Raw genomic sequence first — 17155 nt, forward strand, 5'->3', positions numbered from 1 at the left:
CAACGCATGTAAACGCATGGCAACGGACAGTTAACCCATAACAACGGTCAGGTAACCCATGGCAACGGACCGGTTACCATGGCAACGGACCGGTTACCATGGCAACGGACCAGTTACCATGGCAACAGACAGTTAACCCATGGCAATGGACAGTTAACCCATAACAACGCATGTAAACGCATGGCAACGGACAGTTAACCCATAACAACGGTCAGGTAACCCATGGCAACGGACCGGTTACCATGGCAACGGGCCGGTTACCATGGCAACGGACCGGTAACCCATGGCAACGGACCGGTTACCATGGCAACGGACCGGTAACCCATGGCAACGGACAGTTAACCCATAACAACGCATGTAAACGCATGGCAACGGACAGTTAACCCATAACAACGCATGTAAACGCATGGCAACGGACAGTTAACCCATAACAACGCATGTAAACGCATGGCAACGGACAGTTAACCCATAACAACGCATGTAAACGCATGGCAACGGACAGTTAACCCATAACAACGGTCAGGTAACCCATGGCAACGGACCGGTTACCATGGCAACGGACCGGTTACCATGGCAACGGACCAGTTACCATGGCAACAGACAGTTAACCCATGGCAATGGACAGTTAACCCATAACAACGCATGTAAACGCATGGCAACGGACAGTTAACCCATAACAACACATGTAAACGCATGGCAACGGACAGTTAACGCATGGCAACGGACAGTTAACCCATGGCAACGGTCAGGTAACCCATGGCAACGGACCGGTTACCATGGCAACGGACCGGTAACCCATGGCAACGGACCGGTTACCATGGCAACGGACAGTTAACCCATAACAACGCATGTTAACGCATGGCAACGGACAGATAACCCATGGCAACGGACAGTTAACCCATAACAACGCATGTAAACGCATGGCAACGGACAGTTAACCCATAACAACGCATGTAAACGCATGGCAACGGACAGTTAACCCATAACAACGCATGTAAACGCATGGCAACGGACAGTTAACCCATGGCAACGGTCATATAGCCCATGGCAACGGACAGTTAACCCATAACAACGCATGTAAACGCATGGCAACGGACAGTTAACCAATAACAACTAGCAGCTGGTTCATTTGTGCTGCCCAATGCTCATGGAGTGCCGTCAGCTTCTTCAGCCAGTAAGCGCGACTCATGTCGGGGGCTGGTGCTGTCTAGCTCTTACTACTGGAGACCTTCTCTTGAATGTTTGCCACTGTGATGGTTACTGTACCTTGTTCAGGGAGTTTGCTGTGGTCTGTTCTTAGATTCACGAGCCATTGAGCATTACCGTTATGGGCTGCGTCCTTCTCCCATGTGCTTTTCCAATATTGCTCCGCCTCCAGCCTTGGTGGTGCTGTTCTCATATTGTTACATACTATTATGCAACATACTAAAGGAAAATGTATGAAGGACATGAAGACAACGTGAGATGCATAAAAAAAATCTTATAGAGCAGGTGGTCATGTTTATTTGTTTCTTATACATTCTCTTATTCCTTGAAAACAATAAACAAACTGATTCCACGTCTACAGGAAAAGGCAACATGAAGGTATGTGTCTAATAATGTAAAAATAACGTAGAAATAACCAGAAGTGTTTTCATTGACAATAGAGGAAGTCAATTTTGAGTCACAGCACAATAAAGAAAATCAACAATCTCAATAAAACTAGAGGACGGCATTGCGTATACATACTGTCAATGATAACATGATTTCTCAATAAGAAAGATCATGACAAGAGTCTGTAAACAGTGCAGAAGATATCACTTCAGTTCCATGGACCTTTATTCAATATCACAGTCCTTTCATAGTTTTGAAGTATACAATAAATTAAATTCTTATGGCTTCAGATAATATTTATAATATATATCCTATGATTAATAGCCACAGCATAGACAGACGACATATTCATCACAATTTCCTATTTGTGTTCATCAAATCTCAATTAAGAAAAAAACTCAGGTAAAATATTTTGTACAAAATCATAGACAAACAATGAAAAACAATGAGTTCAGATAGGCAGACACATTGAAAATGTGGTCAAAGGTAACAATCTGAGGTGATTTGAGGTGAGGAATTCTTGCTCATCTTTATAATTCAGTGACAAGTTCAAAGTTGTCATTTTTTGTTAGTTTTGCTCAAGAACTGCTAAAATGTTTCCATTTAATTTTTCCATTTCCATCCCTTTTAAAAGTTAACAAAGTGTGAGTGTCTTTAACCAGCTTGGACGTGACTACGCTGTTTAACAAAGAATAAAGACTTGAATTCCTTTTAATGAAAAATTTGCCACTGAGCTGCATTAAAATCTGACAGAAGGCACTAGACTTATGAGCGCAGGTTAAAAGCTGATGGCTTAAGTTACACTGAACACTTTGACTATTAAGTGTAGAACGCATTGAGGAGCTAAAGGCTGCAGTGCTCCTGTGTTGTGACTGATAGACCTGGTTTTAGGGCGACCTCCTTAGGAGACATGGCTGTGTATATCTATATCAGACACAACATATCCAAGTATTTGAACAATGGCACTAGCTGGTGTTTGAAGCAGTGAAAAGGAAGCATATCAATAATCTGAGCACCATGGTTTTGTGGGGAGACTGATGTGGTCAATAAATGAAGTTTGGAAATGAAGCTAAACTGTCCTTGGTGTCTGATCCTGGAATGTAATTGTAAAAATGTCCCCTCAAGAGACACTGATAGACAGTTCAGTGGAACATCACTCTCTATCGGTGCCTCTAGACAGACTGCTGCAATTAGTCATCACCAAAAATCTGATGTCCACAACTACAAACCCACTGAGTGTTTCATCTGATCCTGGCTGCGAGTGCGGACCTGCAGCTGCCTCTCCTTACTCAGCTGTCGATGACTCTGAATGGCGATCCAGTTGCTCTGCAGGATGTTGGAAATCTGCTGTTGCCCTTGGTTTTGTCTGTGTTCCTCCTGACTCTTGGTGTGGTGTTGATAGTGCCTGTGTTGATGCTTGTTCTGGGTGTGGCGGCGTTGAAGAACAAATGTCTTATGGTAGGTTGCAGCTGAGAGCACAGATGTAGAAATTAACTAAAAGTGAGTACAGTTGAAAATACTTTACAGACCTTTAATGAAAAAGTTAGCTAAAGTACAATTAGGAGGAGACTCACGGCTTGTGCAGGTGACTTTAGGCGAGTCCCACTGGCCGTTGGCCTGGCAGCGTATAGTTGGGGTGTGTCTCTGAATGAAGCCCTGCTTACACTGATAACGGAGCAGGGTGTTGATGTCATAGCGCAATTTTGTGGCCCCAAAAACTCGGGCATCCTTCACCACAGGAGGCTGACCGCATGATACTGTTGGCAGGAGATGCAGAGTTTAATAATGTTATTCACAAACCTGTACCAATCATTTCCATTGACACTTGGGACAGTGCAGGAAACTCTAAACATAAGCAAAGCTCTACATATTTGCTGCAGTTCTGTGAGTCCCAAGGAGAAAACTACAGCTGCCCAAAACACAACAAAGGCTCATCTCAGATCAGCCAAAAACTTCTTGATGATCTCCAAGACTTTTATACTTTAGACTGACTGACAAGGCAAAAGTTGGACTTTTTGGACGTTTGAGTCCCATTACATCTGGCATCAAACTAACACAGCATTTCATAAACAGAACATCAGACTACCAGTCAAACATGGTGACTGGACTTCAGTAGTGGTAACTGGACTTCATGTCATTTTTAGCTTCTGGTGTGAATAAACATGGTCTCTAATGATGTAGCCAGGTCTCCATGATTATTAACACGCAGCAGTCCCAAATAGAGGAGGTAGTTTCCAGCAATAGCTCTAGTTTGTTGGTCTTCATATGCAAGATGGCTCTTCCATATGTTGAGTAATGGGGATTTAAATGGTTAGCATGCTTGCTTGGTATCCCAGCTGTGCTCCCTATGCCACCTGTGCTACTTTCCAGGGTTGAGAACAAACCAGGAAGATTCTGGCAGTCTGGCTATATCTGGCATGCTGTACAACATATGACTCCCGTGGAACTCTCTAATAACTATACCCTGACACTGTAATATGATGTTCTCAACCTCCATGTGACTATAGATGTGTTAAATGGCAACTGGCACCCGTTAGACCACACACCACCATCTTTGTATTTTGTTTTTACTCTTTGTCAAAAACCAAAATTTGATTGATGATCTGAAACATGTGTCAAATATGCAAAAAAATGTGCATTTTTTAATACAATGCACAGCACTGTAAGTGAAAGATAAAGATAAGTAAAAGATAAAGACTGTACTGTGATTCTGTTGTTTAAGGTTAGAATGATCACCGAGACAAAATTAGAAGCAACAGACAACACTTACTTTTTCATCCACACCCCATGTAAGTACTGCACTGAACAAAACAAAGCTAACGCAAAAGTACAGTTCCTCTCGTGGCCACTTGAGGCTGGCCTCTAAACCTAATCCATGTTGAAGAGTCTGGTACAGAACACAGCTTTGGCAACTGCTGGCAATAAAACTAAACTAAATTGAAAAGACTGTTACTTGGTCTGCAGACTTAGTCTGCACAAATTAGCTAATATGTGTCTGTGTATTACACCTGCACAGTTTATGAATGCAGCTCATTCTATGTTTACTATCCCTAGCCAATAACTTTGAAGCTAAGCTTCAAAGTTAAAGTTAAATAAAAAAGCTTCTCTAAGCTTTTTTACTTAAAGAAAGCATTCTTCCCAGTTGTCCTTTAGTCTCCAAAGAGAACACGTATGTTTTTCCATGTGCATACCTGTTCCCTTTTTGCAGGTAAATGTCAGGTGATAGTTGCAGGGCACGTCATTCCACTGTCCTCCCTCATGCCAGATCATCACCACACAGTCCTCTCCTGACTGGAAGAAGCTGTCCGGCTGGTTTGGCCTCCAATGGTCATATTGCTATCAGAAGACAAATTACAAAGGGCATTATGTTACAGACTGTCTAATTAAATTAGTTTACAAAGTAATGCTGTTACATTTAAGATGGCATGTGCACTTAGCGACCAGCAATGAACAAGCGCTTAGCATCCTAAGTTTGTTTTTCTGTTTTTTTGTGTTTGTTTTTTTTCCTTTTCTAAATAAGGCCCCAGCTGTGCTGGCCTGTTTCCCATGATGCGTGTGAGGCTGTAAGCCCGCTGAGGATTGTTTACTCCCGTGAGGAGCTGCTACAACTTAACTTCTTGTATGGTGGTAAGGACCTCACCCCATGTATGCTGGGTTTTATACCAAAAGACAGAACAAGTGATAAGAGGAAGACAAAAAGAGGGAGACATGGAGGTGTTAAATTGTGTCTGAGGAGACAACAGGTCAGTCGAACTCCCCTGCCCTCTGTTATCCTGGGAAATGTTCAGTCTGTGAGCAGCAAGCTGCATGAACTCCAGCGGAACGTTAGGTTCCAGAAAGACTTCACACAGGCACAGCTGTGTGATGACTTTTTCTGAGACATGGCTGACAGAGCAGGACCAGGACGTCGATTTTTCAATTGACGGATTTGGAGCTCTCTGAGAGAGCTCAGAAAGCTCCAAATTGCCAGTCTTGGCAGCCGGGGGTCAGTCCGCCAGGGCCTCCGCTCCTGGCCGCCACCCGGCACACAATGCACCCGACCCCTATGGCGCCTCCTGCGGGTGGTGGGCCTGCGGGAGGATGGGCCCATGTCTCCTCTTCGGGCTGTGCCCGGCCGGGCCCCATGGACTAAGGCCCGGCCACCAGACGCTCGCCCTCAGGCACCCGCCCCGGGCCTGGCTCCAGGGCGGGGCCCCGGTAACCCTATCCCGGGCAGGGTAAACTGTTCCCTCGATGTTCTTTTCATAAGGGTCTTCTGAATCGCTCTTTGTCTGGTCCCTCACCCTCAGAGTAGAGCCGCTGCTGCTCCACATCGAAAGGAGCCAGCTGAGGTGGTTCGGGCATCTGACAAGGATGCCCCCTGGGCTCCTCCTGGGTGAGGTGTTCCAGGCATGTCCCACCGGGAGGAGGCCCCGGGGCAGACCCAGGACACGCTGGAGAGATAATATCTCTCGGCTGGCCTGGGAACGCCTTGGTGTTCCCCCGGATAAGCTGGAGGAGGAGGTGGCTGGGGAGAGGGAGGTCTGGGCCTCTTTGCTTAGGCTGCTTCCCCCGCGACCTGGCCTCGGATAAAGCGGATGAGGATGGATGGATGGATGGATGGATGGATTTGGAGCTCCATTTCATCGGGATCAGGATGTGGGGGTAAAGGGGAAATCCCAAGGAGGGGGGAGTATGCTTGTATGTGAATAAACGTTACTATAGCGCTGTGACTGTTAGAGAGTTTATTTGCACACCAGACGTTGAACTTTTATCGGTTGCCACTGTGCCCTTTTTGCCCCCCTCATGAGTTTCCACAACTTTTCAGTACTATAGTCTATGTTCACCCGAGGGCTCACCTCTCCCCCTCCACCTCAACATTATCACAGAAGTAGGGCATAAGCTACAGGCACTTTTTTTGTTTGGTGGCATGGTTCAGTCAGACCTCTGTCACAGAGAAAAAACTCATTGAATCAGATAGTGAGATGGTCCTGACAGGTGAGTCACAGCCCTGTCTAGCCTCCCTGTACTTTCAACAGATACAAAGGATGGCTTTATCAATTGTTAATAATGGCCCCCCATCCTCTATGGGGTGAATTTCAGCTTCTTTCCTCTGGACGGAGGTTTCTAGTCCCAAGTTAGCAATATAAAAACAGCTTTGTCCCTACTGGTGCTACTGTTTTATTTGATTCATCTTCATCTTATTTATATTGTTTTTTATCACGCATCTAATTATCAAATATGTGTTTGTCAGGTTTAATGGGTGTGTGTGTGCTTTGTGAGTGGATGCCAAATGCTATCATTTTTTTATGTAAAGCAAATTTACCTAGGGATAGAAATAAAGTAATCTTGAACCTTGAACTGCAAATTTAGCAAAAACATACATTACTGGCCAAATATTTTAGGTACTTGTGATCTTAGTTGTGATTTAAGCACCTTTCCTGTTCTCGGAAAATGCACAGAAAAAAACAAATTCAATTCAGGTTTATTTATATAGGGTCAAATCACACTTAAAAAAACAAGATCATTTGGGGGGATTTTTAACCTGTCAGCCTGACACTGTGTGGACACCAAGGTTTGTAAATAAGAGAACTTGAAAATGAGTTGTATCTGCTAAAAATCTACAAGTTAGAATCTTAGTGGCCTCAAACTCAAATTCGAAGTCAGGTTTTCTGAAAAACTTGTCAATGCGATAACTCAAAAATTAGGTAATGTAGGATTTTGAAACTGCTGGATGGTTAAGGGGCAGCACTGGCTGTTGCCAGTATTTTTCTCATTAATGTCCTCTTTACGATCGTAGCTACTGATAGCTGTATCTACTTATAGACAACTTATGGACAATATCTCTTTTGTGAATATAGACTATGAAGTCCCCACCTATCCTCTTCAGAAGGCAGTCAATACTCATCACATGTGACTGGATGTAATTCATAAAATATACAGACAGTGGTGCTGCAGAGACAAAAAAACAACAGGCCTAAACAAACCCAAGGTTGTGTGGCCTTATATACCAGACGAAATACACAAAAAGTTCATTTTTGTTCATTTTATACTGTATATCTACTGCACGCACTTAACATGGTGTATGGCTCCGATTTGACCCCATTCAGGGTGTGTCTGTATTAAGAATGATAACACATGACACAGTCCTCCCTCTTCAGGATCAGATTTCAATTTTCTTGCTCTGAGTTTCCAGCAGATGAACCATGTGTTTGAGATTGTGTCATCACTGCCTACAACTGCTACATCACATGAACATTTTGCCCCGAATAAGGTTTATTGCCAATTTAAATTCAATTCAATTTTATTTATATATCACCAAAGGTGCTTTATATTAAAAGGTAAAGACTACAATAATATAGAGAAACCCCAACAATCAGATGCCCCTTTATGAGCAAGTGCTTTAGCAACAGTGGGAAGGAAAAACTCTCTTTTAATAGGAAAAATCCTCCACCAGGACCAGCTTCAGGGAAGGGTGGCCAGAGTAGTAATAATAACTAATGCAAAATGGTTTATAAACACATAGTGAGTGATAAAAGATCAGTGAAGAAGAAACGCTCAGTGCATGATGAGAAGCCCCATAGTAGCCTGAATCTTCTCTTAGCTGTGGGATAACTTTGGCGGGTTCAGGGTCAACTGAGCCAAACTTCACTATATGCTTTGTCAAAAAGGAAAGTTTTAAGCCTAATGTTAAAAGTGTCTGTCTCCCGAATCCAAACTAGATGCTGGTTCCACAGAAGAGGGGCCTGAAAGCTCAACACTCTGTCTCCTATTCTACTTTAAATATCCACAAGACAGCTGCCTGAGAGCAAAGTGCTCTAATGGGGTGATATGGTACTATAACGGTCTTTAAGATAAGATGGAGCCTGATTATACAAGACCTTGTATATGAGGAGCAGGATTTTAAATTTGATTCTGGATCTACAAGGGAGCCAATGAAGGGAAGCAAATATAGGAGAAATATGCTCTCACTTTCTAGTCCCTGTCAGTAGCCTTGTTGCCGCGCTGAAGGCTTTTCAGGGAGTTTTTAGGGCCTCCTGATAATAACGAATTACAGTAGTCCAGCATAGAAGTAATAAATGCATGAACTAGATTTTCAGCATCACTTTGAAACAGGATGTTTCAAATTTTAGAGATACTGCGCAAATGGAAGAAAGCAGTCCTGCAAAGTTGCTTAATATGCGCATTGAAGTACATATGCTGGTCAAAAATGACTCCAAGAATTCTCACAGTGGAGGCCAAGGTAATGGCATCTAGTGTAAGTGTAAGATATCATATTTCTAAGATATTTATGGCCGAGTAAAATAACATCAGTTTTATCTGAATTTAGAAGAAGGAAATTAATCATCCACATCATTATATCTTTAAGATATAATCTCTATTCCTAGAGATTAACTCAAGTGATCTTAACCCAGCTTTTTAAGTAGCTTTTTAAGTAGTGGTTTAATTACTGCCAGCTTGAACGCCTGTGGGACATAACCCATTAAAAGAGAGAGGCTGATGATATTTAAGATTGAAATCTTACTGCACCTGGTATTCCCAGATTGTACTGTACTAACCAGAGATCAGGCATGCTCAGAGTGGTACAGCAGCAAGTTAAATATAGCAACAGGTCGTAAACTTGACTGAGGATAAAATCAGCAACTTAGAGATGCAGAAGTAAAGATGGGCAGAGGTTCCCCAATCTGCAAAAAAAAAAAACCCACACACACACACACAAAAAAACTGTCTACTAATTGTGGAACATTTTCTGAATAATTTTCTTCAATGAAGAAAAAAAGTAGGCCTCAATATTTCATCAGCTACAGTTCATAATATCATCATCTCTGCCTTCACGGGACAAGGCTGAAAATCAATCTGGGCCCTCAGGTGGCACAGCATTAAAAACAGGCATGATTCTGTCATTGGACTCGTGTTTTTTGAAGTCAAACAACATTCTGAAAGGTACAGTGTCTGAGAACATCTGAACCCCAACATATTTTCCACTGAAAATCAAAGAAATCTACCTGAACCTGTAGGCTCCATAACAGATTAGCAAACCACGTCTGGTTCTACTTGCACAGTAGAATGAATAAGAATATCAAAAATGAATAAAGATCATGGAATGAATCTTGAGGCCCAATCTGGCCCAAGTCCAGTTCGGTTCCAGTCATTCCCCACTTCATCTGGTTCTGATCTATTTTGGATTCGTTCATGTAAAATGGTTCATCTTGAAACTGTACTGAAATAAGCCTGACTAATGTAGATAGTAGACAGCTCCCTAAGAGCCGAGACATTTCTTGTAACGTGTTTGCTCTACATTTATTAAAGACTTGGAAAGCTGCCATGTGTTTTTCTTTCTTTCAGTTAAATGTGAAACTATTATACTCTGGCTATTAACAGTACCTTAATAAAACACCTCTGCTACTGCTATATGAGAGCCATCATGTATCATTGAAGGCTGATTTTAAATCAAATTGCAAATGGTTACACTGGGGAACAATATGGTAAATGGCCTGTATAGCGCTTTACTAGTCCCTAAGGACCCCAAAGTGCTTTACACACACAGTCATCCACACATTCACACACTGGTGATGGCAAGCTACATTGTAGCCACAGCCACTCTGGGGCACACTGACAGAGGCGAGGCTGCCAGACACTGGCGCCACCGGGCCCTCTGACCACCACCAGTAGGCAACGGGTGAAGTGTCTTGCCCAAGGACACAACGACCGAGACTGTCCGAGCCGGGGCTCGAACCGGCAACCTTCCGATTACAAGGCGAACTCCCAACTCTTGAGTCACGATCGCCCCACGATCAATAATCATTGATGTCTGTAAATCTAACTATATCCATAGCCACTTATCTTATCAATAGTGCTTATCTTACCATTGGTCTGCCATCAGTCCATCTGAAGTCTCTCTCAAACATCTTATCATTCAGGCCAATCCACTGGTAGTCACTTCCTAGATCTGCAGGGAAAAAGCACGATGCAGTGAGTCCGAGATCATTTTACCGAAGCAGAACCTGATCAATACCAAACAAAGCATTTTGGAGAGGAGTGTAAACAGACAACAAAGAATTATGGTGAAGCACCGTTGAGCTCAGTGTCAGTAGCTTCACCAGAGTTTACTTGCAGCTCCATCACTATTCTCAGACTGATTTCTGTAGTAGAGCAGTGACTGCAAATCGTGTAGCATTTGCTTGCGTTTTCAAATTTGGTAAAATTATTATTTATCATCAAAGTTTCATTGTTTGCTTGTTTGTTTTTTTACATACATTCGTTGTGAATGAAACCCAAAGACATGTTGAAATCAATGCAATCAAATAACAAAGCAGCTACTCAAAATGTAACTAATGTTTTAGGTAGCCATTTCTACTGTATTTTCAAAAATATGATCAGATTTAGTTTTAGACCGTCCAACCAAAAGTAGTCTGGACGAGTGGTTGACCACAAACAACAAAGTTGTGCTGCTAGCACGGCCAAAAACTGTTTCATTTATGATATGCATTTTTAGTATTTGTACCCCGAAGGACTTTTTCACAGACTCTCTAGACCCATAATTCCTTATACTGTCGACTGATAGTATAAGGAACATTTTAGACACCTCATCGAAACAACACAAACTTACTATTGACAAAAATTTGCTCCTCATGCGACAGGATGCTGGTCAGGTGGGCTCCGTGTATCCGACATTCCCTCTCTGCAGCGTCCCAGGTCCGACGGTGTGTAAAGTGCTTGTAGCAGTGAGATTGAAACTTCTTCCAACCAAAACCACACATCTCAATGTCTGCAGAAAGAGAAAAACAAAATGTGAAAGAACCATCAAACGAGGTGGAAAAAATATTTCATATGATATACACTTTATCTTGACTTCTTGTGTTGGTGCAGAATTAAAAATGTGGTATGTATGTGGCTATATCATAACTAATGACAAGTCCCTACTTATCTTTAAGGCAATAAAACAAAATCCACATACTGAAATATCAAATTTAGGACATGCCAGGAGCTTCGGTTAACAACTACATCAAATAGGCTCTCAGAATGTTTGCTTCTACTGTCATTAACTATGAACAGGTTCACTGAAACTGCACTCCTGAAGACTTAAAACCATAGCCATGTTTGATAAAGCTACATTTAATCTGGCGGCAGATGCCGTGCTTGCAATCTGAATGTCAACCTGCCTGTATCCGAGGGATGCCCTTCTATTAGATTAACAGGTAAGAGACTTATCCTACACACCTACAGCCAGTCTAGAATCTTCAATTCACCAAACGTTGTGCATTTCGTAGGACTAAACTCCAAGGACTTAGCTTTAATATACAGATGTTACAATAGAAATTAACACCATGGGTTAACCCAAAAAACTGTGAACCACTGTTGTGATAGCCAGTATCTCTGACTAGGGTTCTTGGTTTTATTAGGCCAGCTAACAAAGACTATGTACACCTGTTTCATAGTACACCTCTCATTTCTGAATTAAATACCACGTTCTGACTGATTATTGTGACAGATCACCTGAATCCCTTTTGGCATCTTTTAACAGCTACTTTCATCAGGATAATGCAGAAAGAAATTGTTTGGCAAATCAATTTAATGAAGAAAATTAATTTAGTGGCTTTCAGTGGCCTTCTGAGCAACTAGATCACTGACTGGAAATAAAATGTTAGATAGTGACTTCAGCTTTGGTTGGTGAGGTCGCATTGTAAAGCCTTGAGCTGAGCACGTTCTTTTGGTGTTATAAAACCAGGTTTGACACTGCATGCCTTATCACAGCTTATCACGTGGTAGTGTCAGTCAAAAGCAAACTAATCCAAGTCACCTCTCCTTGTGATGGATGGATCCTAGTGTATTCAATAACACTTAAAAGCTGTGACTGAGATCTTAAACTAATCAATAAAGTGTTTACCAAGATCACAACTCAAAGGAGGAAAAGACTTCTATAGAACCTGTCACAGTATGCGGCACCACACTGTATGAATTTGCGAAGAGGACCCAAAATATAGACACCAACGAACTTGGACCAAAACTTGAATATTAACAAAAGGCGAGCGGGAAGTGGAAGCACAGGAGGAAACAGCTGCCACTAATCTGACATAATGAGACAAAAGAAGCAAAACTGACTACACTGACATAGGACATAGACCTTCAAAATAAAACAGGAAACTGAACGGAAAGCAGACATGACAATACAACTTCACAACAAGGACAAGAAGACAAGAAACATGACAGACTAACACCGAAGACCTAAGTGAAACATAAATAAACTAAAGGCAACCAAAAGATAATCCAATTACTCAACATAATAAAGGAATAACTTAAGAACTCAAAACGTAAACTGAAAACGCTGGGTCAGAGACCCAGGATCGTGACAGAACCAACCTTTTTGCTCTTGCAGACATCACCATTAGAAAGACCACAGGTGCAAATCAGTGTTTATACAGTATGGTCTATGGACCTGATACTACACAGGTTCTGATACAGCAGGACAGCAGCACTAATTTGACGATGAAAATAAAAACCGTATAAACTAAACAAACATAGTGGCAGAACACACAAAACTGAGAGAGATCATGACAATGAGCAGAGGCAAACAAGGGAACAGACCACAGGTGGGGATCGAGCTGAACATGGTCTAACTAACGAGACGGGGAACGAAAACAGAACATGCTGCAAACAGGACAGAAGACTATCAAAGTAAAACAGGAAGTATGAGAAACACACTGAGATGCAGACTGACTAAATACAAGGAACAGAGGGAGCAAGAGACAGAGGCACCACTGGGAAAGAAGCGAATAAACATGGAGACGGAGGCGAGACTATGGAGACACCGAACAAGGGATAGAACTTAAAATACATAACAGACATGGACTACACACGGAGGCATAACCGAGAAACAGACAAATTGAGCATTGAGACAGGACTGATTTCAAAGAGGGATACGACTACCGGAAACTAGACACAATATGACAGGAGGAGGGAAAATGTAAGGCTAGATAACAAATGAAAACCTAGCAATCAAAACTATAACAACCAAAACTAGGATCATGACAATAAAGAGCTGAAGCTGTCTGAGAGCAAAGGGAAGCTTCAACCAGCATTAGTATGCGGTTTCTACTAAACAGACTGTAAGACACAATATCTCTTACTATGAATAAGTGCCTTTTTTCAAACTTCATGTGGCATATTCAAGAAAATGTTTAGACTTTGCTGCTTCGTAACCACATTTTACCCACTCCTTAGGTGTTAATGTGTAGCTAATCGAACTTCTGTCTAAAAGTAGCTATACTACATTTCCCTGGTTGCCTATCACTGCCTTCTAGTACACTTCATAATCTGGAATCAGATTTTCATTTGTTGATGAAGTTACATGTTGTTTTGGAAACATGCTGTTGTAACGGTGAAGCTAACAGCAACACAACAGCTCTGAATTTTATTTCTGTGCTCTGGCCAGAGACGGTGAGAGAGAAAGAGAGGCACAGAGAGAGCTGAGGTCCAGCTGGGGAGTGAAAGCCCCTCACTGAATGAGCTCAGCAACACACAGTTGGACTTCATTAAGTCTCACAAACATCCAGTTGTCTGCAGGTCAAGCACACAGAGACACACACAAAGAGCTCATGTATAACACACATTCAACTTCATATACAAGTCACATAATCAGCCCTTTGCTTTGTCTGACCATACAAACAATGGCTGTTTTGTATCAGTGGCACCAGAATTATACATGCCAGTAAAGTCATGATGGACAGTATCTGTCGAGTCTTTTAAGGTAGTAGCCATCATCAACTGACCTCATTTTAATCCTGCCTCTGTGCAGCTACCTGGAATGAAAGGTGAGGTCTCTAATGAATGCAGCACTATAAGCCACAGCTCTCTGTCTGCCAGTTTGAAATTAGCAGAGTGGTCAGTTGAGTATGAAACATAGCATCACTCAGCATCACCCAGGATATTAAGCCCAGCCTGAAAAAACTGAAGCAGTATTGTCAGTATTGATTCAATTCCACACGCAGCTGCAAAAGCTTTCTGGAAAAATAGAGGGCAATTATCTTTCTTCCCTCATTCTTTCCATTGGCAAAAAGCTGCAAGAGGACAGCTGTGTCCCTGATTTTTGAACTCTTGCATATACTAGGAAGGAAAAATAAGCAGTAAACAGTCCATAATTTATGTCTGAGTGTCTACATTTAGCTTTACACACTGTATTCATCATTCAAATAGATACGCCCTGCAAACTGGGAATTCTTATAGCACCAATGTCTCTATTTTTTCCACAAGACCCCAACAATGCTGACTTGGATAAGCAGAACAAAATGCAAATTTCCTCAGGAGTGTAGGTACCACAATATTAAGCGCAAAGGATGTTTGGAAGAAAGCCGCTTCTCTCCAAAAAGAAGATGTTGGCATGGCTTAGCTTTGCAGAGCTAAATTTGAACAACAAAACCAAAATGGAGATGTTTGACCATAATAAGAGCAGCATGTTTGGAGTAAACCAAACAGCCTAAACACCTCAGACCAACTGTCAGCACAGTGGTGGAGCGATGATGATTTGAGCACCTTGCAGTCACTGAGTGGAGCATCTTCTGCTTGGCACACACCCTTCTCCAGGTCCCAGTGTCACTGAACTAGCGAGTGGAGTGGCACACCACACTACACCTCCGCTACATTTTTGTTAAATAAATAATAGCACATAATATGTAATTTGTTCTTGTTCATCTGTGGTTGTATTTAACTCATTTCAAGACTTGCTAAGGACCAAATAACTTTTTAAATATCCTGATATATACTGTGAAACCTCAGAATTGACAGATCCAGTTGTTGTACTTTTATTCTACAATGACTGCATTAAGTAGTGTATAATGTATGACTCCAAACCATTAATAGACTGAGTAAAATAATTTAAGCAAGCAAATAAAAGCGGAATTTAGTTAAATGGCTTCTTATCATGACTACATGATACAAAAGAAAAACTATGGGGCCTCATTCTGAAACCAAACATTTTGCTCAGAGCAGCAGAAAAAAAAAACTGTTGCTGCTGAGAACTGTTTCCTTGTTTGGAAAATATTAATCCTCGGAGTCCTCTTGTGTGCCTGAGTTTTGATTATCTGCTGAGTAACGGCAGAAATATTAGTCCTACGGCTGGAACTCATCTGTTGAAGAGCCAACGCCCAAAGCTGAATGATGGCCCAAAGACCCAAACTCTGCAGTAAGTTCAGACTTACTTGAAAAGAATATATCTGAGAACTGACTTCCATAGATGAATGATTTTGACACAGTTGCTTATTAATTCTGTTTCCTGACCTTGTTCACAGAACTCTCCTTTGTAGCTCGGGAGGCAGAGACAGGTGAAGGAGTTGATCCCATCCAGGCAAGTGGCTCCATTCAGACACGGGTTAGACTGGCACTCATCAATATCTTCAGACATGCAACACAGACCAGCATTATTATACATCCACCTGTCAGGAAGGGTCAGGATGGCTTGTTAAAAGAGCACACCTGGCTCTGAGGCTCTCTGTACCTGTTTCACAGTGCCACCCGGTGTATCCAGGTGCACAGATGCAGACATTTTGTGGTCCTTTCTTGTAGCACGAGCCTCCGTTCTGACACACATTGGTTGAGCATGGCAGGAGATCTGCCAAGGAGACAATGAGAATGGAAAACGATTAAAATCATCAACATCATTAAGAGTGGTGAAACGTACTGCAGTTCAGAAAGGCTTTGCAACTCCTTATTGGCACAGCAGGGCTGTCCACGTTTGTGGTAATAGACACTCGGTTTGTTGGTGGGCTGACCTGCTCATATTAAAATATATCAGAAAATTCAACATCTGCACAAATGTTTACAAGGAACCTTCAATTGCAAACAGGACAGGCTTTTATCCTGCTGTGAATTTTTAATGCATATATTTGTAGAACCTCTCCATCTTCTAGAAAAGCGAGGCCAACAAGGGACAACTTAAATACACTGTTGCTACAAATCACATAGGCAAACCTGGAAGCTAAATGCTAAATGCTGCTTAGCCCTGCGACAGACTGGCGACCTGTCCAGTGTGTACCCTGCCTCTTGCCCTAAGAGAGCTGGGATAAGCTGCAGCCACCCTGAAAAAGGTAAGCACAAGAGAATAAATGGATAAATAAAACTAAATTGAATGTCTTGGGTTCAAGACTCTGCATTTTTAAGCTGGATTTGGTCACTTCTGGTTTGAAAAACATCACACAATGCCAAAATGTTCGTTTTGTGAAGCCATGAAGTAACCGCATTTGAACAAGCAGGTGGACTAACATGTCAGCTAAGGACAGTAAGGTCAGCTCACGGATCTGACAGTACATTATTTGTCGTATAATTTCATTAAAACTGCTAGGTCAGGCCTACCAGACACCTGCTAGCTACCTCACATCTGACTGAAATCATCATGCCCCTAAAGTTTTACAAATCCATGAGGGTGTGTTAACAATGGGTGAGTTGTTATGAAGGTGGAAACTATGTAATAATTTTTTGTGAGCAGCTATTAAGCTGTCTATTTAATACTTGATGTGCAAAGGGAAAACCTTGTATTTGGGAACTTTAAAAGTGTATTACAGACTTTTGATAGCACAAGTGGGTATTACCA

General features: G+C 42.0%; 1 protein-coding gene across 2 annotated transcripts in view; it reads right to left on the reverse strand.

Annotated features, from left to right (window-relative positions):
• Positions 1–1473: 1473 nt before the first annotated feature.
• Positions 1474–17155, reverse strand: part of vcanb (versican b) — a 34428-nt gene continuing 18746 nt past the window's right edge. For both annotated transcript variants that reach the window (XM_082538165.1, XM_082538164.1), the window contains exons 10-16: positions 16064–16177; positions 15847–15960; positions 11183–11341; positions 10440–10522; positions 4785–4929; positions 3168–3350; positions 1474–3062 (exon numbers count right to left, since the gene is read on the reverse strand). In XM_082538165.1, the coding sequence (XP_082394291.1) occupies positions 2815–3062; positions 3168–3350; positions 4785–4929; positions 10440–10522; positions 11183–11341; positions 15847–15960; positions 16064–16177 (1046 nt within the window). In that variant the 3' untranslated portion in view covers positions 1474–2814. The remainder of the gene's footprint in view (positions 3063–3167; positions 3351–4784; positions 4930–10439; positions 10523–11182; positions 11342–15846; positions 15961–16063; positions 16178–17155) is intronic.

This window comes from Aulonocara stuartgranti (assembly GCF_965226115.1).
Source record: "Aulonocara stuartgranti genome assembly, chromosome: 7".
Lineage (NCBI taxonomy): Eukaryota > Metazoa > Chordata > Actinopteri > Cichliformes > Cichlidae > Aulonocara > Aulonocara stuartgranti.